At 51.5% G+C, this 24,712-nt stretch overlaps 1 protein-coding gene across 3 annotated transcripts; it reads left to right on the forward strand.

Moving 5' to 3' along the window:
* Positions 7,898-24,357, forward strand: PDYN (prodynorphin). 3 transcript variants are annotated; one of them, XM_021077317.1, is made up of 3 exons: positions 7,898-8,230; positions 19,270-19,414; positions 22,181-24,356. In XM_021077317.1, exons 2-3 carry the CDS (start codon positions 19,286-19,288, stop codon positions 22,820-22,822), a joined length of 771 nt encoding a protein of 256 aa, XP_020932976.1. In that variant the 5' UTR covers positions 7,898-8,230; positions 19,270-19,285; the 3' UTR covers positions 22,823-24,356.

Below are 24,712 nucleotides of genomic sequence, written 5' to 3' on the forward strand. Positions count from 1 at the left end.
TGGGGGAGACACTTATGCGTGATAAGGGGCAGCTCTCAGATCAAGGGTCTCATTTCACGTCTAATATCTGGGATCCTCTGGTGCGTTTGTCCTCCTGCTGGTGCCCAGGCTGCTCCAGAGGAATTTCAGAACTGGTGGATCTGGGGAGGCAGCCTGAAGTCAGCCTTGGCTTTTGAGGCAGACAGACCCAGGTTTTACTCAGGCTCTACCACTTACTGGCTGTGCAACCTCGGGCAAGTGACTACACTGCTCTGAGCTCCATTGCAAATAGCATTAATGACATCTATAAAACAGGGATGTTAGGACAGGGAAGTGAGGTGGTTCAGGAGAAATACAGAGCACTCAGCAGGCACCTGACACGTGGTGGCTGTGATAAGATTTTAGTGATTTGAGGCTTAGGGGTTTTCCCTTTATCATTTGGGCAAAACCATTTCCCACCACTGACTTGTTCCACTGTGGCTGAGGTCAGGAGGGCTCTGTGTGTGGTCGTGAATGTGAGGCTGAAGTTCAAGATTTAGAACATGGGGATCGGGGGTCCCTTCTCACCAAGTGCTGGCTGGATTTTGGTTCTCAGGAATGACAGAGGAGCATCATAGGAGATGTGACACAGCCCAAAGGGGCTGGATGTTTGGAGGGCGACAGACTTCAATGCAAGTCCTGGCTCCACCCCTTACCCACTGTGCTACTTGGGAAGTCAGTTCACATCACTGGGCCTCAGTTTCTTCATCTGCAAAGTGGAGCTTACAGTGCTTCCCTCACAGGGCTACAGAAGGCTCACTAACATCATATATGCCTGTTCCTGGCATCGTGCCTGGCACAGCAAATAGTGCCATTTACCCGTTTGCTGCCCTTGGGTGTTGACTTGCCCCGGTGAGGTTGGAGGTCACAGCATGGGCTTTGGGGGCAGATGAACTGGAGCTTGGGTTCTTTTCCACTTGAGAGCTGATGTGCCCTTAGCTGAGTCACTGCCTCTCTGAGTTCGGTTTGTTCCTCTGACGCTGGAAGGCAATATCAGCACCCACTTTGGGGGTTTGTTATGAGGATGCCACGAGGTAACACATGGAGCCAACTCAGCAGGGGGAGGGGCATCAAGTAGATGTTTGGCAATGTTCTCCCGAGCCATAAAGCTCCGCTGCCAGCTGAGGCAAAATCGGAGAGAAGGGAAGTTTGGCCCATTGGGAAAGGCATGCTCTCTCCAATTCCAGTTCATCAATGTTGGCATCTGTCTGCACTCTTGGCAGAGAGAGGAAAACACTGCTTTCCCTCTGCCTTCTCATTGCTACTTGAGAGCTTTCTTCCACCAGGAAAGCAGGCACCTTCTTCCCCAGGTCTTCCCTTTCCCCTCCATTTTAACCATTTTTAAGTGTACAGTTTAGTATCATGAAGTACGGTCATAATGTGTAGCCATCATTGCTATCCATTTCCAGAACTTTTTCATCATTCCAAACAAAAACTTGGTAATGTTTAAGCAATAACTCGCTATTTCCACCTTCTCCCAACCCTTAGTCACTATGAACTTGCCTATTCTAAATCCCCCTACATATAGAGGTGGAGTCATACAATATATGTCCTTTTTGTGGCTGGCTTATTATTCTTTCAAGATTCATCCATGTTGTAGCATGTGTCAGAACTTCATTCCTTTTCATGGCTGAGTAATATTCCATGGTATGTTTCGTCCACATTTTGTCTATCCATTTATCTATCGATAGACATGGATTTGTTTAACCTTTTAGCTTTTGTGAATAATGTCTCTATGAAGAGTGGTGTACAAGTATCTGTTTGAGTTCAAGTCTTTGGGTATCTACCTAGGAACGGAATTATTGGGCTATATGGTGATTCTATGGTTAATATTAAAAGAACCACCAACATTTTTCCCACAGCAGCTGTACCATTTAACATTCTCACCATAATGCACAAGGGTTTCTGTTTCTCCATGTCCTTGACATTGGCGCTTTGAAGTACATTAGGAGACCCTTCTTTGTTTGCTTGGCAAACTCCTAATCACCCTTTAAAACCCACCTCAGATGTTACCTATTCAGAGAGCCCTTCCTGAGCATTCTTTGCAGTCTCAAAGAAAGTTAATCACTGCTACTTCTGTGTCTTACCTTGTTTTGCTTTTGCAATGGACTCTATAATTTTTTAATGTCTTCCTATGTCCCCCCACTGGACTGTGAACTTGTTGAGGAATCAAGCTGGATTTGAATCTGAAACAACAGCCTCAAAGCATCAAGAAATGCTTGTGAACAGAATGGAAATGGTGGAGTAACTTGCTTCCCCAAATTGCTGGGCTCTTTATATCTACGGGGAGAGCTAGTTTCAACCCTTCCCAGCCTCCAGATGCTCTTTGAATAAAATGCTGCACTTTACCTGGTATTTGAGTCCAGCGGCCATCCGTCTCTCCTCTCCCTGCTCTTCCCCTTCACTCTATGCTTCAGCTATGAAAGCTGCTTGTAGTTCTTTCAGGCACTAGCTGAACAAATGTTTACTGAGCCCCTACTATGTGCCAGGCACTGTTTTAGGCGTCAGGGACACAGCTGTGAGACTGTGCCTGCTTTCGTAGTTTACACTCCAACAGGGTTACAGGCAATGAACAAACTGATATATCATATCACCCAGGGACAAATGCTGTGAAGATAAATAGAATTGGGCAAGGGATTGGGATGGATGGGGCAGAGGGTGAGCAGGGCGCCTGTCTGGGTAAGTGACATTTAAGCCAAAACCTAAATGAAATGATGGAGCGAACTTGAAGGCAAGGGGTGTTCCAGATGGAAGGCACAGCATGTACAAAATCTGTGAAGCAGGAATACGTTTGGCGTGTTTAGGGAGCCAGGGAGGCTGCAGAGCAGGGAGCGGGCAGGAAGCAGGAAGCAGGAGGTGGGCAGAGAACAGGTCCTGCAGGTCAGGTGTGTGGACCTTATTCCCAGGGGGATGAAAACCTGTCGGGTGTTTCCAACAGGGATGGAGTACAGTCTGGTTGCAGTTTTAAAAGACTCTCTCTGGCTGCTGAGGAGCCAATAGTAGGGAGGGGCTGAAGCTGGAAGCAGGGGGCAGCAGGGCTGGGATCAGTCATCCAGGAGAGAAGTGACAGGGGCCAGCCCAGGGGGACACAGCCACAAACAGGGAAGACATTTGCTGACTTGGATGTAGGGCGAGGGGAACTGAGGAATCCAGGACGACGACTCCTCAACACTCTTTGCTTCTGGGCCTTTGCTTGAGCTGTTCCCTCTGCCCAGGATGCCCTTCCCCACCTTTGTCTGGACAAGGGCTACTCCTGCATCAGCTGCCCTGGCTCCCACTCTCTCCAAGCCCTTCCCTGATTCGCCCCTCCCTCCGCCCCGCACCGGCCTGGGCTGGAAGCCCCTCTTCTATGTCCCTGCACTGTTCGGGGTCTCTTCCTGGCCCTGTGCTCATCCTACCAACTGGAACTGCCAGTTCCTACATCTGCCTTGCCACCTGGGCCCTCAGCACAGAGGGGCAGCATTGCATGTGGCGCATCTCGCTCCTAGGGTCAGACACGTTGTCACGTTTCAATATGAAAGAAAAGGGGGGAGGACTGAGCATTGCTACACCTTATACACGGCTTCAGACTTCCTCTGTCCCCAGGTGCAGCCACACGCAGACAGGGCTCCTGCAACCAGCAGCTGGTGTGGTTTGGAGAGAGCAGTGCACGGCACACTGCAGCATGGAGATGGGAAGCTGAGCAGAGGGTGGGGACAAAATTCCACTGGAATCCTCTCGGGTACCCTGTCAGCGGCTCCTACTTGCCAGCGCAACAGCGGAGCAGAGAAAATACACAGAGCTTTGGGCATGAGGCGGAACTCAGAACCCAGGTGGGGAGGGCTGGGAAGCAATTATAGTTCTGGGATGGAGTGGGTCACTGGCCTGGAGCCTGTGGCCTGGCTTCAGGATGTGCTCTGCTGTTTTCTAGCTTCACGTCTTTGCAGAAGTGACGTACCTTCTTACAGCCTCTGTTTCTTGTCTGTAAAGCGAGATGGGAATTGCATCTGATGGCAGGGCTGTTAGGAAAATCGAGTGTGTGAATGGCTGTGAACAGTTGACCTGGCACGTAGGGCGGCCTCAACAAATGCTGGCTTGGGAGTTTCCTGGTGGTCTGGTGGTGAGGAGTTGGAGCTTCTGCCACTGCAGGCCTGGGTTCAATCCTTGGTCTGAGAACTGGAGGCCAAAAAGAAGGATGGAAGGAAAGAAAGAAAGCAAGCAAGAAAGAAATGCGGGAGTTCCCGTTGTGGCGCAGTGGTTAACGAATCCAACTAGGAACCATGAGGTTGTGGGTTTGATCCCTGGCCTTGCTCAGTGGGTTAAAGATCTGGCATTGCCGTGAGCTGTGGTGTAGGTCGCAGACGCGACTCAGATATGGCATTGCTATGGCTGTGTTGTAGGCTAGCGGTGACAGCTCTGATTCGACCCCTAGCCTGGGAACCTCCATATGTCATGGGAAGCGGCCCTAGAAAAGGAAAAAAGACAAAAAAAAAAAAAAAAAGAAAAGAAAAAAAGGGAAAGAAATGCAGCCTTTATTTTTTCACATTTTTGTCTTCTGCCAAGTTCTTCTTTATTCCTCCCTAGCAGAATGGCTTGAGGACTGTTTGTTTCAAACACCTCCTTCTCCTCAGCCTTTTCTTTTGGTTAACAGCAAGATCTGAATGAGAGGAGTTCCCACTGTGGCACAATGGGATCAGGGGCTTCTCTGGAGCGCTGGGATGCAGGTTTGATCCTGGGCCCGGCTTAACCCCGCACTGCCTCAGCTGCGACCTATGCCACAGCTGCAGCTCAGATCTGATCCCTGGCCTTGGAACTCCATATGGCTTGGGTTGGCCAAAAAAAAGAAGAAAAAAATCTGAATGAGCTCTGCATGCACTGCAGCCATGCAGCGGAGGGAGCCCAACAGAGCTTGAGACAGTCCTGGCCTCTACAAGGCAGGTGCTGTCCCCCATCTCCAGGTGACTCAGGGGCCCTAGGAGGCCAGGTCTCCCCCAGTCCCCACACAGGGTAATAAGGGGGAACATCAGGATTGGAGCCCAGGTGAGCTTGCACCAATTCCATGGGTTTCCCGTCCCATGAGCTGCTGCCCTTGGGGCTGTGACGCGAGCACCAAGGAGCCCGGGAGGGGTGATCTCTTTGACAAGCTCCTCCTGGACTCAGGAAGAAAGCTGTTGCTGGCCCTGTCCTGCGTGTGTGTAACGGATGTTGCAGAAGGAAGGGAAAGGGAAAGGAATGAACCATTTGCTTTTGAGGCTGACAATAGACTCCGGGGGTGAAGGATATGAAACATTAATGGCTTAAAGCAGGATTATCTGCAGCATCTCTACCCTCGCTGTTCTTACTTCTCTTTATGATGAACAATAGTCAAGAGAGGCCCCTACGCCTCTATTCTTCCAGTGCCTGCTGGCTTCCAGGAATGGTACCCCCGCGGCCCATGGGCCTTTGTCTAGTCAAGGTTATTACTGAGAGCTTATAGGGGTAAGAGGTGAGGAGGTGGCGGTGAGCAGGAAGGAAGACAGAGAGCCACTGGGGTGAAGATTTGCCCTGGGGGTAAAAAGCTACTCCTGGGTCCCAGATCCCCAGGTGGCAGGGAACAGTCTCGAGCCAAGCCCTCTGGGTGGCTGGGTGGGGAGCCAACCTGAGGTCCGCCCAAGCACTGGCTGAACCCGGGCTGTGGCCATCAGACCCTGGGGCTGGGGCTCCCTCCCTGGCACCCAGGGGCTTTGCACCTGCCTCCCCGACCCACTGCCTGGGGAAAGGGACCAGGAGGAAAAGGGGGCCAAGGCTCGGATCCTGAAGGGAGGAGGGAGACCTCATCCCAAGGCTGGAGGGGGAGATCCGGGAGCTGAGCTTTGGGGGCCTGAGGGACTCGGTCCTTCTCCCTCCCCCTGTGTCCGGGGCCTCCCTGAGCTTCAGCGGCACTAATGGATCTGAGGATGCCTTGTGGTCTCCGCACCACACATTTGCTTGTGGTGAGGATACAGTGAAACGTGCACAAGCGTCTGATGTCTGAAACATAGTAGGTGCCCAGCGAGCGGCCCCCTTCCATCTTCCAGCTTGTAATGAACCAGCTGCAGAGAGAGGACGATGCCCCTGAGAACCGTGGTGCGTCAGAGCGGAAGGATGTGACGCAGCTCCAGGATGCATGACTATGGAGCACTCGTCAGGTGCTGTGTCTCACATCCTCTGGTCTCAGCCTCACAAGAGCTCGGTGAGCTGGACATCATTTATCATTTATCATTTTACAGATGAGCAAACTGAGGCTGAGGTCAGAAACCCTGTCTCTCCCCTGGTGGAGCCAGAGCTGGGAAGCAAATTCACACCCGAAGTTGTATTCCCCGCAGCCCTTGCTGTACTGTGTAGGTGGAGGCGTGGTCCCAGAGAAAGGCTCTCCTGTCCCCCGCCCCCTGCCTCCCCCCCCCCCCCCCCCCCGCTTCCCCGCCCCAGGGTCAGCAGAGTCCAGGAGGGGGGAGGGAGTAAGCAGGGTCAGAAAAACCTGGGTTTGGATCCTTGCTTGTGACTTACTGCTGTGTGCCTTTGGGCACGTTTCCCAGCCCTCAAGACACTTTTTCCTCATCTGCAAAATGGGGATAATATTCACTACCTGGCTAGGTTGCGAGGATTAAGCCTGGCAACGCTGGCTAAAGGCCCAGTGCGGCATAGATGCCCAGGAAGTGAGCAGCCCCTGCCTGACGTCTGCAACAGCCTTAACGCCCACCTATATGGGTTGTCTGCTGTTGACGGAGGGGAAAGGCCTGTTCTCTTCCAAACTCAGAGACATCCTCCCTCCCCCACCCCTCTGCCCTGCTACATTCTGGAAGGTATTTGTAGCCACGGAGAGTGCAGCCCTCAAGCTGCTGCTGGCACAGGGCCGAGGGTGCCCGTGAGGACCCCTCCCCCACCCCGTCTGGAGCCCATGCAAAGGTGCATCGCAGCCCAGATTTTGAGGAGGATTTCAGGATACTCATTTTGCGTTGCCGCCAGAGAAAAATCAGCCGCAGCTCCTGGCTGCTGGGAAGGGCTGTGCTTGTGCCAGGGCTGGTTGTGCCTGGCGCCAGCGCAGGCATGTACCCGAGTCGACTGTCGGTTCTAGGCAAATGTACACACAAAACCCTTCCAGGCACACACGCGGAGCTGCCGCAGCACACAACACAGGGCCACACACGCCCCTGCTGGCTTCCTTCGCCTCTTCCCCTTCTGATCACAGGACTCTCGCAGCCTCTGCGTCTGTGGGTCGCATGGCTTCTGTCTTCTGTCCTGGTTTCCTTCACTCCCTGCCCTGACTGTCCCTTTCCGCCAGTCTCTTGAAGGGCTTCCCTCACCTCTGCTACTCTTCGCACTGTCCCCAAGTCTCTGTGTTTCTGTCTCTTTCTCCCCTGCTGTGTCGGCAGCGCTGCCTGTCCTCTGGCACAGTCTCTGGTCTCTCTCTGAATCTTTCCATTTTGCTCTCTGTCTCTCTCCGTCTGTCTCAATATCTGACGCTCTCTGTCTCTTGTCTGTTTGTCTGTCTGACTGTCTCCCTGTGTGTAGATCCATCTGTCTCTCTCTCTCTCTGACTGTCTCTCCCTGCTTCTCTTTCTGTGTCTCCCTTGTCTCTGTCTCCATCTGTCTCTGTGTCTCTTTGTCCATCTCTTCCTCTCTGTTTCTGTTTCCATATCTGTCTGACTGTCTCTCTGTCTCCATCTGTCTCTAATCTCTGTCTGTCTGTCTCTCTGACTCTTTCTGTGTCTCTAACTCTTCCTGGTTCTGTCCTTCCCCACCTCTCTCTCTCTCTTTTTCCATGACACTCTCCTGGAAACGCATCAAAGACTGAAGTGGCCAGATTTCAAGTGACAAACAGCACTACACCCAGAATCCGCCCCCCTCCCAGCGCGGCTGCCTTCCTCCTCCACATCCCCTGTCACAGAGAGAAGCCTATTGTGTCGGGCCCAGGGAGTTCGAGTTGAAGGGCCCCGGGGTCTGCGCCTCTGACTGCTCTGAGCTACTTCCCCATTGGCTCGGTGCAGCCTGTGCTGAGCAAGGGCTGAGCGACAGGGGGAGGCTCTAGTCCATAAAAGGGGGGCCGAGGCACCAGAACTGCCATTCTAAGGGGCTTTGGCTGCGCTCACAGCTGCCTCTTTGGCACCTCCTTCCCAGCTGGAGGCAGGACCGTGCCTTGGTCTTGGACCGGCCACCTGCCACCACCCTCCGACCTGTTTGGCCAGAAGCTGCCCAGGGACAAAGAGGAGCACAGGTAATATCCAGAGAGTGCTGGAATCCTCTCTCTTGGTTTTTATTTATTTTTCCTGATTCTCTGGACCTGGAGAGGGTGGAAGCTTGGGCTGGGGGGTGGCAGGTGTGGGTCCGATTATCTGGCAGAGATAGTAAGAGTTATGAGGCTAGTTTCCAAAGCCAGATCCGTCCGAGACGGACTGCTCCTTGGATTTTCCCTCTCAGTACAGCCCTGGCTGAAACAGGTGGGCTGCTCCCTCCCAAGAGGACCACCGCTTGGTTTTGGCTGCGGGATCTTCTTCCTCTGGCAGGCTGCCTCTCCACGGTGGTGCCCAAGCGAGAATGGGATGCCTTGGGTGGAAGAAGTGAGAGGCTTAGCTAATCAGGGTAATTTTAAAGGTCAGTGATTCTCGTTGGACTTAGAGAACAAGAGCTTGGGGACATTAATGAGATGTCAGGGCTCTGGCATTTACCACGTAAAATGTACATCAATGTATAGCCAAGTTCAGCCTTTTCATTCTTTTTGGATCGTGTTTAATTGCTGGCAGGGTGCGGGCTTGAGTGGCTTCTTTAGACATAATTTCACACAGAAATGAAGTTTGGGGTTGTTTTGTTGGGAGGGGAGGAGGGGAGAGAGTGACAGCATGCCAGGAGACCCAGGCTTAGCAGGATTTTCCTCATCCATTTTACTTTGAGAGGACTTGTTGCTTTCATGTCAATTACAGGCAGAGGAGTCAAGGTTTGGCAGGGAGGAAACTCAGATGGGAAAGAAGATTTGCTCCTCCAGAAAGATATTTGTATTCAAAGAAAATACTATAGAATCTTAAAGTTTGACTCCAGCAAAAAAAATAAAGGCGGGGGGCGGGGAGGGGGCTGGTGAGCTTCAGGAAGAAAAGCTGCTGATGACTCCAAGATTGCACAGGAAATTCTGTAACCTCGTACTTTTTCCTGGGTATTATCTTTTATCTAGAATCTCTCCAAGCTTTACAAACATTCCTTAATTAAGCCTCCGAATTTCCCAAGAGAAACAACTTCTTCAGGTTATTGGATCTGATTTCAGTTCCCCTCCCACAGACCAAAAGTCTTCATTACCATGGTTCTTCCAAGGGTTGGGAAAATATACAAGGCTTGTCTTTCTAATTTGACAGGCTTTCTAGTTAAGATCCATTGCAACACATTTCAGAACGTCAACCCCCTGCTCCCCCTCCCACCGCTGCATCTTCTCCCTCTTTTCCCCTCACCTTCTCTCACCAGTCCCACTCCACCTTGCCTTTTGTTCTATTTTTGCAGGTCATTTATCTCCAGGCTTTGAGATCTGCGTGGGGGAGCTGTTGCAGCAACCCAAGCCAGGCGAGCTGTGCTGCCTGGGTGAGGTTGCTGAAGGGATCTCAAACCCACTGCTTTGCCCCAGATGAGTTAGAGGTGTGATGGGTGGCAGGCGAATCCCCTCTCACTGTTACACCTGGGGGGGGGGGGAATGTCACAGTGACTTCTGAGGCTGTAGTAGAACCCAGCAGGTTTTAGCAGAACGGGCAAAGGGACCAGCTCTGGGGCTCTTCGAGAAATTTACAATCCCCATTAAAACACACAGAGAGGGATTAGGATCTGGAGGAGCCAGGAATTTTCCATATCACTTCTAAATATGTATCTCACAACCCCCAAGACGGTGCTGGGTTCAAGTCCCAGATCCCACCACTCATTTGCTCTGTGGTTTGGGGACAGTGGCTCTCCCTCTCTGAGCAACAAGGGTGGTCATATTCACCTCCCGAGGTTATCATGAGATGCCATGAGATACAGTAAGATGCTTGGTGTTTAGGAGCTGGTCCCTAAATGCTAGTGTGACTGCGTGAGTTTGCACTGTCCCGGTGGCAGAGCTGCAGCCCTCCCCTTCTCCAACCCATTACAGCAACGTTGATTGTCCCACTCCATCACGCTGGGGGCTAAGTCCAGGAAATATGATCTAGTGTCTAATACTTCTGTTAGTGGGGCTGACACACCTTCCCCGCCCACCCCCTTCTCTCCCTGCCAAGAGGACTTTATGTCTTCAGCTGCTGCCTGGGGATCTTGAAGTCTCTCCTTGATTGATCTTCCCTAACTCCCCCGCCCCCTGCCCACCTCCTTGGGTCATTCTTGCACAATTGCTGTGTTTATTAGATGTCGTCCATCTTTAAGTGGGATCAATAGTTGGTGGTTTGATTCCAGCGGTGCCTGAGAAAGTGCAGTCAGCTAGCTGCTATCTTTTGCCGTTTCTGCTCATCCCAGCTCATAAATGGTGGTTCTTCTCATTGGATCTGACAAAGGGCTAACACGATTTCACTGAGACAGAGCTGGCCCCTGTGGCAGGCAGTAAACATTGCTGGGGACACCCAGGTAAGCCCAGGATCAGGGCCTGGAGAAGGAGTGGGGTCCCTGAGTCCTATGAATTGGACCTCACTAAGCCCCTCCAGCCAGGATCCAGATGGAGGCTCCTGGAGGCTCCAGATGGAGGCTCCTGACGATGGCCCAGGACCATGAGGCACATCTCCTGGCTCAGGAGGCCTCTCCCCGAATCCTTCCAGCCATCCTCCTGGCCAGTGGGATCACTGCAGGACCTAGGCATGCTCAATTTGCCCATCAGCATTTTGCCCCTTAGCTTAATACTGGACAGTCCTTTAACCTCTTTATGGAGCAGTTATTACGTCATTGGGCCTCTGGTCCACTGGCCGCAGGAACAGAGGGCAGATCGGAGGACTGCAGGAGAAGGGAACTGGTGATCGTGGATCCCGTAATAGGGCAACTTCCTGATCAAGAGCTATTTCCATTCTGCCTTCTCTCCATCCCTCCTCTTGCTCCCTCTCTTCCTCGCCTCCCCTTTCTTATCCGTCTCCCTCTCATTCCCACTCATCCTCTCCCATCTCTGCTTCTAACCCTTATTGTCTTTTCCCGTGTGGTCTGTTGGCTCACTCCCCGTGTGTCTAGGCACCTTGATCTCTTTCTCTCCGTGTGCAAGTCTCTGCTGCTCTTCTTGGCTCCCTCCCGCCCCCCCGGCCCACCTCTGGGCTCTGTCTCTTTGCCCCCCCCTCTGTCCACGCTTTTCTCCCCATCTCTTAATTGCACCCAATAACAAAGGATGAGAGTTCCATAGGAACCCTGCTCTCAAAAAACATTCTTTCCAAAATGTACTTAATGATGTGGCTTGCAGGCCGCTCACTCTTTTAACTCTAGTCTCTGGACAAGGAGTGGCTCGTGAGAGGTGGCCAGCCCTCGGTGGGGACCTCATGCTGGGCTCTGTGTTCTGACTTCTTGCTGGACTAAATGGTGCCTTCCTTTTCCATCCAGAAGCCATGCCTGCATCCCCTTAAATTGATACTCCATTCTTTGTTAACGACTCTGAAGGCCTAACAAGAACAATCTTTTCCAGTTGGGGGGCCCCGTGTGGGCCGGCCCACTGGAGACCCACAGAAGCGAACTGTAAGTATTTTCGAGTGGAGTGAAATTCCCGAAACAGTCTCATCTTCAGGAACATGAGCTGGAGCGGAGGTTGGGGGAACGAGTGGACAGTTAACGTGGTGTACAGCTCAGGATGGTTGGTGAAGTGGAGTCCCAGGCTGACCCCAAGCTGCTCCGTGGCGGCCTGGCCAGGTGTTTTGCTTCTCCAGGTCTCTGTTTCCCCGTCAAGTAAATGGGTTCATTGTGCCCTTTAGGGAGGATCCAGTAACTGAGATACAGGTCCACTGCTGTGCCCTCAACAGGGGGTGTGATGGTCCCAGATCCCACTTTGCCCCCTTGGGTGCTCCAGGCCTTGGGGCGCTTTGTCACGTGGTTCTCACTCTTGCTTCCTGGAACCAGAGCCTGCCTGGAATAATAGCACCTGTCCTGGGGGGGGGGTCCATGGGAAGCCGGGGCTGGGCTGGCACAGAGCTCGCTGGAGGGTCACGGAAAGGACGCCACCCCCTCAGCGCGAGTCAAGGCCTGGGTGTGGGAGGCCCCAGTTCTGTCTCCATTTCCCTCCTGACTCACGATGTGACCTTAAACAAGTGACTTCATTTCTACCTTTTCCCATTTCCTCTTCTATCAAATACGGATAATCACATGCGATAAAGTGCTCGGAGAGATAATTGCGATGTTAAATCAAGCCATTATTATTCCATGCTGGCTTTTTAAATAAAAATGCTTGTTGCTCCTCAGAGCTCTCTGATGACAATATTGAAATATCAAGAGGAGATAAGAGGCCAGGCAGCCCCTTCCCCTTCAAGGAGCTCTGGGCCCTTGGTGATGAAAAGATCTTGGGGATCCTGGCCTTTAAATGATGCCCTCGGAGGGAGCCCTTACGGAGACAGGGCGGAGGCGCTACAAACCCACTGGCAGGTGAGAAGACAGGCTTGGAGAGGAAACGGATGCCCCAAGAAAATCAGCTTCAAAATGATTTGAATCATTAGAACAATAAAATGGTTATCAAAGTTAGGGGAGCAGCGGTCAGCAGACTTTCTCTTTTCCTTTCTTTTTTTGGCTGCCCCGAGGCATATGGAGTTCCCCGGCCAGGGATCAGATCTGAGCCTCCGTTGCAACCTACGCTGCAGCTGTGGCAACGCGGGATCCTTTGACCCACTGTGCTGGGCCCGGAGCGAACCTGTGTCCTGGTGCAGCAGAGACACGGCCATAGCAGGAACTCCAGCAAACTTGTTTTGTAAAGGACTAGATAGTAAATATTTGGGGCGTTCTGGGCCCTAGGTCCCGATTTCAGCGCTCAACTGTGCTTTTGTCCCCTGAAAGCCACCGGGACACTGTGTAAACAGAGGGGATGAGTGCTGTGTGATCAGGAGAGAAACCAAAAAATTGGGTGTGTACATTCAGAGAAAGAGGCTTCTTCTAAGGATTGGATCATGTGATTTTGGAGGCAGTTGGGTCCAAAATTTCTTCTTCCTTTAGGGGAGAATCACCTCCATCCCCCTAGCCTCACCTCCCTCTCCGGGCTGACTCCACGTGCCTCCACGGGGGAAGTGGAAGCTGTAGAAATGCTTCCTAAACTTGCAAGCGCCACCGCCGGGGTTACTTTGGGAGGCCCCTAGGAGGCCCCCTGGACCGCCAAGCCGAGTTCAGAAAAGGGGCCCCTCCTTTACCAGAGGCTATGCAAGCCCCGCCCCCAACCCCAGCCACCCGGTCCCCTTCCCTGGTCTGCGCTGACTCTGCTGACTCCCTGTCCCCAGGGCTCACCGAGCCGGCTCGGCTCACTGTCCACGTCTGATACAGAGATGAACGCAACGTTCCTTTACTCCTGGCTCATCCCAAGTCAGAGATGATGAGCAGGCAGGGCAAGCTCTGAGGTACCACTTCCAAGCCAGGCCCCGCAGGAAGGTGAAAATGCTCCCTTGGGACTCACCTGACCTTGCTCAGTAATCCGTTTATCTAAAGGAGGAAGGGAACAGGATGGCTAAAGAAAGTCTCAGGGCTGGTGTGCCTCTGAGCGAGGCCCCGGAGATCCACTCGGGGGCCCAGCCCTCCCACTCACAGGCTGGGTGGACTTGGGTGAGCAGCGTCTCTCCCAGCCTCAGTCTTGCTCTCTGTACAATGGGTATAAACGCCCTCACCCCTGGGTTGTTGTGAGGATTAGAATAACACGTGTAAAAAGATCACGCAGAGCCTGGCAGCCAGGTAGGCTTTTGAGAAACGTTGGCTCTTATTGATGTCACCATCAATACGGGGCTCTCAGTACTCCCAGCACACAGTAGCCCCTCCACAAATGGCAGGCAATTCATTCAACAACTTCTTTTGTTTAAAACCCTCTGTTCTGGGCCCTATGTTATTATCAATCTTTTTAAAAAAAATTTTTTTTAATAGCTGCACCTGCAGCATATGGAGATTCCCAGGCCAGGAATGGGAATTGCAGCTGCTGGCCTAACCCACGGCAACACTGGATCCAAGCTGCATCTGTGACCTTTGCTACAACTCATCACAATGCCAGATCCTTATCCCACTGAGTGAGGCTAGAGGTTGAACCCGGATCCTCACAGCCACAACAATAATGTCTTTTTTTTTTTGTCTTTTTTGCCATTTCTTGGGCCGCTCCTGCAGCATATGGAGGTTCCCAGGCTAGGGGTCGAATTGGAGCTGTAGCTGCTGGCCTACACCACAGCCACAGCAACACGGTATATGAGCCGCGTATGTGACCTACACCACAGCTCACGGCAACACTGGATCCTTAACCCACTGAGCAAGGCCAGGGACCGAACCTGCAACCTCATGGTTCCTAGTCAGATTTGTTGACCACTGTGCCGCGACGGGAACTCCATCCAACAAGAATTTCTTTGCTTCTGTTTTTTTCCCCCACCTCCTGTAGCCCAAGTCAGGTTGGAATGGAGGCTTCATACCTACCTGTTTCCTTCTTCCTCCCAGTACCTTCCCCTCTTCCTTGACTCCCTCTCTCTTCCCTCTTTCTTTCTCTCTCTGCTCTGTCTCTCTTTGGACCGTTTTCTGACCCACATCCTCCTCCCCCCATTTTCCCCTCAGGGCCTGGTTTTCCCTCCCTCCTGTCTCCCCTTTCTTACCTGCCCTCTTCTCTTCCCACCCCTCACCCCTCTCTGGGGTCTCATTAACATTAGCTGAATTCCTTTAGCAGGTATTGGTTTCAGACCCTCCGCTGACATGCGTTTCTCTGGAAGTGGGAAGGTGTGAGCCAGAAAAATTCAAACCACGCTTGTGGGAGCTCCAGAGTCACCCAGTCATTCACTCAACACACCGGCATGGAGCTCTTGTTCCAGGTCCAGCCCTGCTTTCAACAATGGGGACACCATTCATTCATTCACCAGTCATTCAAATTTGCTCAGTTTTCCCATCACATAGAAGGAAATGCAAACTCTCTGTGGTCCTGTGAGGGTGGACCTATCGGACCTCCGCTCACATCTCCACTTTCTTGACCTGTTTCTTCCTTTATGCTCCCTCATCCGCCTGGCATCCTCGTCATCCTCCCGCACAGCACTCTCTCACGTCAGGGATTCTGCGCTTACAAAGTCCGACCTGGGAGGGAACTCTGCAAGAGGCAATTATATGATGGAGCTGCCACAGACAGCTGTGAGAGCTCAAACGGGGGAATTAATCCAGGCAGACTTCCTGGAGAAGGCAACTGAGACTGACTTTTTAAAAATTTATTTTATTTTATTGCCTTTTTGCCTTTTCAAGGGCTGCTCCTGCGGCATATGGAGGTTCTCAGGCTAGGGGTCAAATCAGAGCTGTAGCTGCCGGCCTAAGCAACGTGGGATCTGAGCCACGTCTGCGACCTACACCACAGCTCACGGCAACGCCGAATCCTTAACCCACTGAGTGAGGCCAGGGATCGAACCGGCAACCTCATGGTTCCTAGTCGGATTCGTTAACCACTGCGCCACGACGGGAACTCCGAGACTGACTTTTGAAAAACAGTACGAGTTAGGCAGGTCGGGGCAGAAGAGGGTGGATGGCGGGGTGAGAAAGGGGTGCCAAGTGCAAAGGCTTGGGGGAATGGGCACCGGGGCATTCTTTGTAGAATTGCAGGTGGCTTGGTCAGGCTCAGGGTGGGAGTGCCACGCCTTTGCTGGGATACCTCGAAAAGGTGATGTGACCTCTCTGCGCCTCCATTTCCTCACAGTAGAACAAGGAGACTATCAGTCCCCGCCTACAAGCTCCCCTTAAGTCAAGTCACATGCGGGACTCAGCATGGGGCCGCATACGGTGAGCAATGCCCAGCCTGGTCAGTGGCAGTTCTCCTCAGCAGGAAGCCCTGGAGAGCCTGGAGAAGGGGTGGGTCCTCCCAAAGGCCACGGAGGACCCGGATGCAGGGCAGGGTGTAGTCAGACTGGCCTTTTGGAACCATCCTCTGGCTGCTTTGTGGAGGGTGTCTGTGTGGAGCCAGGAGGAGGAGCCAGAGGCTGGCGAGGGGGTGCATCGGGGGGCTGGGGCCATATACACTGGTTAGAAGGTGACTTCTGGAGCCAGACTGCCTGCATATAAATCCCAGCTTTGCCGCTCGCTAGCTCTAGAGTCTTGGCAGGTGTCTAAACTCCGTTTCCTCATCTGTGAGGTGGCCACGACCCGCCCCATAGAGTTACTGTGAGTGTAAATGAATTCATCCACGAGAAAGACTCAGAGCATCTTCACTCAACAACCATCAGCTCAGCTAGAACTGTTATTATTATTGTTATTACTATTATTACTCTTTATGCCTTTTTCTAGGGCCCCTCCTGTGGCATATGGAGGTTCCCAGGCTAGAGGTCGAATCGGAGCTGTGGCCACCAGCCTACACCAGACCCACAGCAACGCAAGATCCGAGCCAAGTCTGCAACCTACACCACAGCTCACAACAATGCCGGATCCTTAACCCACTGAGTGAGGCCAGGGATTGAACCTGCAACCTCATGGTTCCTAGTCGGATTTGTTAACCACTGAGACACGACGGGAACTCCAAGCAGTTATTATTATTAAATGTAAAGTTAGTGGACGAAAGGAAAGCATGCTGACGTTATTTTTGCCTGGGACAACGAGATCTCAAATTGAGCTTCCTACTTAAGCAGCCAAAGCTGTGTGGGAAGCTTCTAGCCAGGAGTTAGAAGGTGGTGATGCTGTCCCTCCCCAGTGGCTTAATTCCTTGCTAATCTTGCGCCGGGCCAGCCCAGCCATCGCTGATACGAGAGAAAGCGCGAGCTGCCTGCTTTGTATCTGCACATAAACGGCACGGCTCACTCGCCTGGAACCCAAATCCGCTCAGCAGTTAATAGAGCGTGAGAGAAAGAGAGGAAGGAGAGAGGCATGGATGGACGCAGGCCACCTCCTGGAAGCTCCTTCTCTGGGCCCCTCTGCTTAGGGGGCAGACCTAGCCCAGCCTGGAGAGAAGCAGATGAACCTGAGTTCTCACCTTTAATTGCTGTGTGACCTCAGGAGATTCACCAAGCCTCTCTGAGCACCATCTCTCTCATCTATAAAGTGGGGATAATGATGCCCACCCCTCACAGTGGGCAGATTGGGTACAATATACAAGTAAAGGCCCTGCGCCCAGGGCCCTCTGGGCCTTATGGAGGGTTCAGCTGTTAATGAAGCAAAGTGGTTCTAGAAACTGTGGTCATTAAGGGCACACGTGTCGGGAGTCAAACAGGATGGGACGTGGACCCCTGCTTCACTACTCCCTTGAAGGCATGAAGACTTCACTGAACTGGCAGTGCCTTCTCTGGGGAGGAGTAAATGAGATGACAGATGCAGGGCTTAGTCAAGGTGTGACGCACAGTAAGGGACCCATCAGTGGTGGCTGCGATCCTGTCAGGCCTGCTCTGGAGGGACACCTACTGGGTGCCCTGACGCCAGCTCTGGGCTATGGTGTGGGGTCCTGGGGCCGTGGGTGGAATCTTTCAAACCCCTGGATAGCTGAGCAGACAGGGCAGTGGGTAGGAGTGGGGACTGCGTGGGAGGAGGTAGGACAGCCATCTGGGAGAGCAGTGATGGAGGTATCAGGCTACAGCGGTGGCCCTGCTGCTGGGGATGGTGTCTCAGGGGAACTGCCCACTTCCGGTTGGAAGTTCTGCACTTTGCTCCCATTTGACAGCCTTGCCTGTTAATAATCGGTCAATAAGGAGTTAACTATGAAAGGGGCAGCTTCTAATAGACTCTTTGTGAAGCATTAACTCATCTGCCCAATATTTGTTGAGGGCCAGGGTTGTGGGTGCCAGGATACAGAAGGGACTATGCCAGTTAGGTCTGTGCCCGCAGGGAGCTAATAGTCTAATGAAGGAATGATAATAGGCAACAATGAAAAGCATCAAATGATAGGACAGTATGAGATGGTGAGTGTTCATTCATTCAGTTACAAGAAGGAGGGAGCCATGTGAAAGATTAATCTGAGTCCAAAGATTTTCGCAGCTGGAGGAATAGGACGTGCAAAGGCCCTGAGGTAGAGGCAGGCCTGGCATGTTTGAGGGACCCTGAGAAAGTATTTCAGAGATGAAAACAAGACACATCTCCTGCTTTCATGAAACGATCGTCTGAGGACTCAAATAGATAATTACCAAATGGAGAAATATTTTGATGGAGGAGGCACAATTTTCTGTGAAAATACAAAGGGGAGCATCTCACCCAGCCTAGACATGAGACACACACCTGCCTGGGGAAGGTGAGATCTAATCTAAGACCTAAATGACAAGTAATAGAAGAGAAGAGGAAGGTTTTCCAGGAGGAGGGTCTAGCATGTGCAAAGGGCCAGAGGTGGGATAGGGCCTGATCTATTCATCAGGAGAATTATAGGCGGTTGGGTGTGGTTGAAACCAGAGCTGAAGAGCTGGGTGTAGGGATGGAATCGAGGGTGTCCCTGACCCGGCCCCATGGCTCTGACCCCAGGATTGATGTGCTGAACAGGATGGGCCAGTGAGGGAACTGCAGGCAAGGAGGCCAGCGCAGAGACAGGGAAGGGAGAGCTCCGGCCAGGCTCCAGAGAAGCACTGGGGTGGAGAAGGTCCATAGCAGAAAAGATTGGTCTGGAGAAGAGCAGGTGATGGAAGCCTCAGAGAACACAGAAAAGCAGACAACCCTGTGTCTTCTGGCTTGGTGTGGGGTCGGAGTGGGCTTTGAAGTCTGACAGACCCTTGTCCACTTCCTGTGTGAGCAATCACTTCACCTCTCTGAGCCTCAACTTCCCCATCTCGCTAATGGCACAGCCCACATTAAAAGCTGTTGTGCAGATTGAATGTCAGCACGTAGGAAAGCTCCTAGCGCGGAGCAGGCACACATCGCATGTTAGTTCTCTGCCTTGACTGTTGGCCTTGGGCACCCGCTGCTCTCCCTGGGCTTCTGTCTTCTTAACTGTGGAATGGGAACGAGAATGTTTGCCTTGCCGTGCAGCAGGGCCAGCAGGCGTCCGCTTTGCAGGCTCAGGACACACCCCACAAAGTAGGATGTGAATTTGTTTTTCAGGGCCACACCCATGGCATATGAAGGTTCCCAGGCTAGGGGTCAAATGCCAGAGATTGCACCCACAACCTAATGGTTCTTAGTCTAATTCGTTTCTGCTGTGCCGTGATGAGAACTCCTGATCACAGATTTTGTTTCTTCTTTTTCCTTCCCCAGCAGGAAGACCCAAAACAGAATGGCGTGGCAGGGGCTGCTGCTGGCGGCTTGCCTCCTTGTGCTCCCCTCCACCATGGCGGACTGCCTGTCCGGGTGCTCCTTGTGTGCTGTGAAGACCCAGGATGGGCCCAAACCCATCAACCCCCTGGTGAGTTTCAGTCAAGGCCCAGGTCCTGGCATCTATGTGCAGAAGGGACCAGGGCGTGGAGCCTAGAAGGGGAAGGTGACAGGCCTGGGTAGCCATGGGCCTGCCCTGTAGATTCGTTCTATTCCCTGCCTTGTGGCCAACCCGGGCACCAGATGCTGCTGTTTCCCGGCTCCCATCCCCGCCTCAGATCTCACCATCCTGGGCTCACTTAGGTCTGGGACAGATGCTCAGGTTTCCAGGGAGCCTGTTGCCTGGCAACAAAGAGTGCCATTCATGAGGCGGTGCTGACTTCCGGAATCAGCAGCCCTCCGTGAACTTTTCAGGGCTTCTTACCACCAGGCTGATAGGCACTCCCAAATCCAGTCACTCCTGTGAGAGAAGCTCTTTCCACAACCCCTAGGTGCTGGGACCTGGCTGTCAGGATCCAAGCCTGACCTTTCTCCTGGGACTTTGGCTGGCCTTGCTCGCTTTGCTTTGAATCAGACTTTTCCCTGTGCCTTGTCTCCAGCAGACAAGCTAGAGTAGAGGTACAAGGGTGTAGCGGACAGAATACAGGCTTTGGTTCTACCAATACCTAGTGCCATCACCCTGGAATCCCCTCCCTGAGCCTCCGTTTCCTCATCTGCAAAATGAGGGTGATTCCATTAGGTGCTGATGCAAAGTATTAAATATACGATGCTATATTGAGATGCCCCCAGGGCACCGGTGTTGCCCATGTATGATCTCGGAAGGACACAGAGATTAAGCAGGAAGACCCATGGCCTTAGAACCTGGGTCCAGCTTCCAGTAGTAACTAGTGTGGCTGTGGTCCTCCTCACGATCGTCGCTGCCACCGCTGCCACCTCCCCCATTGTCACCCTGATGTTTGGCTCCTCCCCACTTTTAGGAAGTAGATACTACTGTCCCCTCAGGTCTGATGAACCCTCAAATGTCCCTTCACATGTGTTCTTTCTGCCATTTTACGTTCTGTCCTTCCCTATAGAGTGTTTACAGCATCCTTCACGCCTAGAAAAGGTTGGGTGAACCAGCTATTGCCTCTGGAGTCAGAAGTGGAAGAACGTGGAGTTCCCGTTGTGGCTCAGTGGTTAACGAATCCGACTAGGAACCATGAGGTTGCAGGTTCGATCCCTGGCCTCGCTCAGTGGGTTAAAGACCCGGCGTTGCCCTGAGCTGTGGTGTAGGTTGCAGACGCAGCTCGGATCCCACGTTGCTGTGGCTCTGGCGTAGGCCCGTGGCCACAGCTCTGATTGGACCCCTAGCCTGGGAACCTCCATATGCCGCGGGAAGAGGCCCTAGAAAAGGAAAAAAAAAAAAGAAGAAGTAGAAGAATGTGAGGGAGCACAGCAGAGCACCATGGGAAGATCTTACGTTCAACTTTGGCAGTGCCACCTGTAGCCATGTGCCCTTGGGAAAGCAGTCTCCCCTCTCCACATCTGTGTGCTCATCCCCACATGGGCACACACAACGCCAACTACCTTTATGCACCATTGGGAACATTAAAGTGGGCAGCCTGGGGTTAGCAATGGTTTTGGATTTCCTTAGACGCTGGTCAGGGGGCCCTCCGGGCAGAGTCTTGTGGGGTTTTTAAAAATTTATTTATTATTGTTATTATTATTTTATGTATTTTTAGGGCCGCACCTACGGCATATGGAGTTTCCCAGGCTATAGGTCAAATCGGAGCTGTAGCCGCTGGCCTATACCACAGCCACAGCAATGCCAGATCTGAGCCACGTCTGCAACCTACACCACAGCTCATGGCAATGCCAGATCCTTAACCCACTGAGTGAGGCCAGGGATCAAACCTGCATCCTCATGGATGCTAGTCAGATTCATTTCCACTGACCCACGAAGGGAACTCCTGTGGGTTTTTTAAAAAATAAATTATATTGGAGTATGACTGACTTCAAAAGTTGTGTTAGTGTCAGGTATACAAGTAAAGCAATTATGCACATACATAAATCTGTTTCTTTTCAGATTCTTTTCCCATATAGGTTATTATACAGTATTGAGTAGATTACCCTGTGCTATACAATAGTTCCTTGTTATCCATCTATCTATCTATCTACCTATCTATCTATTTATTTATTGTCTTTTTAGGACTGCACCCATGGCACATGGAATTTTCCAGGCTAGGGGTTGAAGAGGAGCTGTAGCTGCCAGTCTGTGCCACAGCCACAGCAACGTGGGATCTGAGCTGTGTCTGTGACCTACACCACAGCTTCTGGCAATGCCAGATCCTTAACCCATTGAGTGAGGCTAGGGATTGAACCCATGTCCTCATGGTTACTAGTGGGGTTCATTGCCGCTGAGCCACAATGGGAACTCCCATCTATCTGTTTGATACATAGTAGTGTGTATATGTCCATTACAATCCCCAATTTATCCTTCCTGTCCCACAGTTCCCCTTTAGTAACCGTGAATTTGGTTTCACAATCTTTGGTCTGTTTCTGTTTTGTAAGTTTTTTGTATCATTTTTTGTTAGATTCTACATGTTAGTGATCTCATATGATATGTGTCTTTCTCTGACTTACTTCGCTTAGTATGATAATTTCTAGGTCTATCCATGTTGCTGCAAATAACATTATTTCATTCTTTTTTATGGCTGGGTAATATTCCAGAAGAAGATGTGTACCAGAGCTTCTTTATCCCCTCCTGTGTTGATGGATATTTAGGTTGCTTCCCTGTCTTGGCTATTGTAAGAAGCTTGTGGTTTGATGGTTTGATGGGAATGGTATTACCACTGTGGTCTTTTGGGGTCTTTTGCAGATTTGCTCCCTGGAATGCCAGGCTGCCCTGCAGCCCACTGAGGAGTGGGAGAGGTGCCAGGGCCTTCTGTCTTTTCTCGCTCCCTTGAGCCTCGGGCTCGAAGGCAAGGAAGACTTGGAGAGCAAGGCAGCTTTGGAAGAGCCCTCTAGTGAGCTGGTCAAGTACATGGGGCCCTTCTTGAAGGAGCTGGAGAAAAACAGATTCCTCCTCAGCACCCCAGCGGAGGAGACCTCTCTGAGCAGGAGCCTGGTGGAGAAGCTCAGGAGCCTCCCTGGCAGGTTGGGGGAGGAAACAGAGTCTGAGCTGATGGAGGATGCCCAGCAGAATGATGGTGCCATGGAGGCTGCAGCCCTGGATTCCAGTGTGGAGGACCCCAAGGAGCAGGTCAAACGTTATGGGGGCTTTCTGCGCAAATACCCCAAAAGGAGCTCAGAAGTGGCTGGGGAGGGGGATGGGGACGGGGATAAGGTGGGTCATGAAGACCTGTACAAGCGCTACGGGGGCTTCTTACGGCGCATTCGTCCCAAGCTCAAGTGGGACAACCAGAAGCGCTATGGTGGTTTTCTCCGGCGCCAGTTCAAGGTGGTTACTCGGTCTCAGGAAGACCCCAATGCCTATTATGAAGAGCTTTTTGATGTGTAAACCCTTCCCCATCCTGGAAATGCGTCAGGAGCTTTCCCTAAGGCCCTTCCAGGTGGGAGGGCACACGTTCATCCTCCCCTATAGCCCTCATTTCCACGCTCAGTTCAGCATTGTCTATAAAACATCCAAACCTCATCTGCCTCTCTTTCCACCTGGGTGCTGTGTGTGTCTGGGTCAGTGAGAGGGAGGGTGGAGATTCCCCTTTCCAATAGGCTTAGTGCTTGGCTCCCACCCTACACAGCAGCAGCTCTTGACACCAGTCCCTCCACCCCATCCTTGTGATGCCCCAGTTTCAGGAATCCAGGTGGACGTCTTGACCTCTCTGGATCTAGACTCTCCAAAGTTTACCGATCAATGCCCCTCTCAGAAGATAAATGAGTATACCCCCTCCCATGCAGAACTATACATGTATATAATATATACAAATATCATAAAATATATGAGGTAAACATTTAAAACAAGAGTGATAAACAAATAAAAATTCTAACATTTGATTCTCAAAGCTCAAAAGATCTCCCTACTGTGCAGACCATGCTTTAGGTAAAAAGCTCAAACACTGCCTTTTATTGGAGCAGGAATTCCTACACTAGAAAGTTTGGTCTCCCAGTGGGTTAGATATTCAGTCAGTTACTCTGCGTTCTTCTTGTTTAGAAACACACCTTTTAAGAACGCAGTTCCTGGGCTCCAGTCCATGTTGGTACCCTGGACAGCGCCCAGCTCCTCCGAGGAGAGGAAGAGCGTGAAAATCCCTTTCTGAAATGGTTAATGAGAGCAGCTCTCCTGAATGCTGAAATGATCAAGGAGGGAGTGAGGCAAACCAATTTGTTCTGTGCAACAGATTCAAAATGTGGACCGGTTCCCTCAGCCCTCATTAAACTAATTAAACTGATCGGTATCACACTCCAACCCCAGGATGAACTGAAGCTGAGTTGAGCTGATGAGGTTAAGCACAACCGTGTTCTTGAGCAGCTGAATCTGCCGCCAAGAGTCCAAGCCATCTGGCCAAACATATGTGTTGGGCATTGGGCGAGGCAATCCAGAAGCAACAGCTAGAAAGAGGAGCTGGCCCTCTTTAGCCCCCATGATGATTTTTTCCTCTTAATGTCTCAAAATAAAACCAGAAGGAAGAATGAAATGATTAAGTGCTTGAGGCCAAATGAGTTCCCTTTATTCAAATAACCCAGAAACAGAGGAAGGACCTCAATCAAAGTCCTCTCCTCTCTCTCTGTCTCTGTCTGTCAGTCTCTTGCCTGTCCCCAGGCACTATGGTTGGGTTTGTGGATCCAGGAGGCTGGCCTGGATGGGGAAGGAAATAAATGTAAGTTTGGTTATTTTGTATAGGATGCTGCTGAGCCCACCTCTTCATGCATAACCCCAGGCCTCTCAAGATGTTCTGAAATCTATTGATTGTTTTAGAGTTACTTTGTGTGCTTTTAAAAATATGCTTTTTTTTTTTTTTTGCAATTTACTTGGAATTTGCTTAGTCCTGTGTTATTTCCTGCTCCTTCAGTACAATAAATAAAAGAAAGATCCTGATGATTTGGGCTCTGTGTGTGTGTGTGTCTCAGATCCCAAGAGTGACAAGACTATTTTCAGAAAAGAATGCTGGGGAATAGGAAGTTCCCATGTGGCACAGCGAGTTAAAGATCCAGTGTTGCTATGGTGCAGGCTACAGCTGTGGCACGGGTTTGATTCCTGCCCCAGGAACATGCCATGGGTGTAGCAACACAAACAAACAAATGAACAAACAAACAAACAAACAAAAAACCCCAAAAAAGCAAAAAACAGAAGAGTGCTGGGGAATGAAAAATACAGACAACACACATATTCAGGTTAGAAAACTAAATATAAGATAATGGAAAGAGCACAAACTTTAGAGGGCCATAGTTC

The sequence above is a fragment of the Sus scrofa genome, chromosome 17, assembly GCF_000003025.6.
Source record: "Sus scrofa isolate TJ Tabasco breed Duroc chromosome 17, Sscrofa11.1, whole genome shotgun sequence".
Classification (NCBI taxonomy): domain Eukaryota; kingdom Metazoa; phylum Chordata; class Mammalia; order Artiodactyla; family Suidae; genus Sus; species Sus scrofa.

What these genes read in the sequence shown, in the direction of transcription:
- PDYN (XM_021077317.1), top strand. Translation starts at nt 19,286, where the DNA reads ATGGCGTGGCAGGGGCTGCTGCTGGCGGCTTGCCTCCTTGTGCTCCCC. An exon ending in CCAAACCCATCAACCCCCTG is followed by an intron (nt 19,415 to 22,180) that starts GTGAGTTTCAGT and finishes GGTCTTTTGCAG; the next exon opens with ATTTGCTCCCTGGAATGCCA.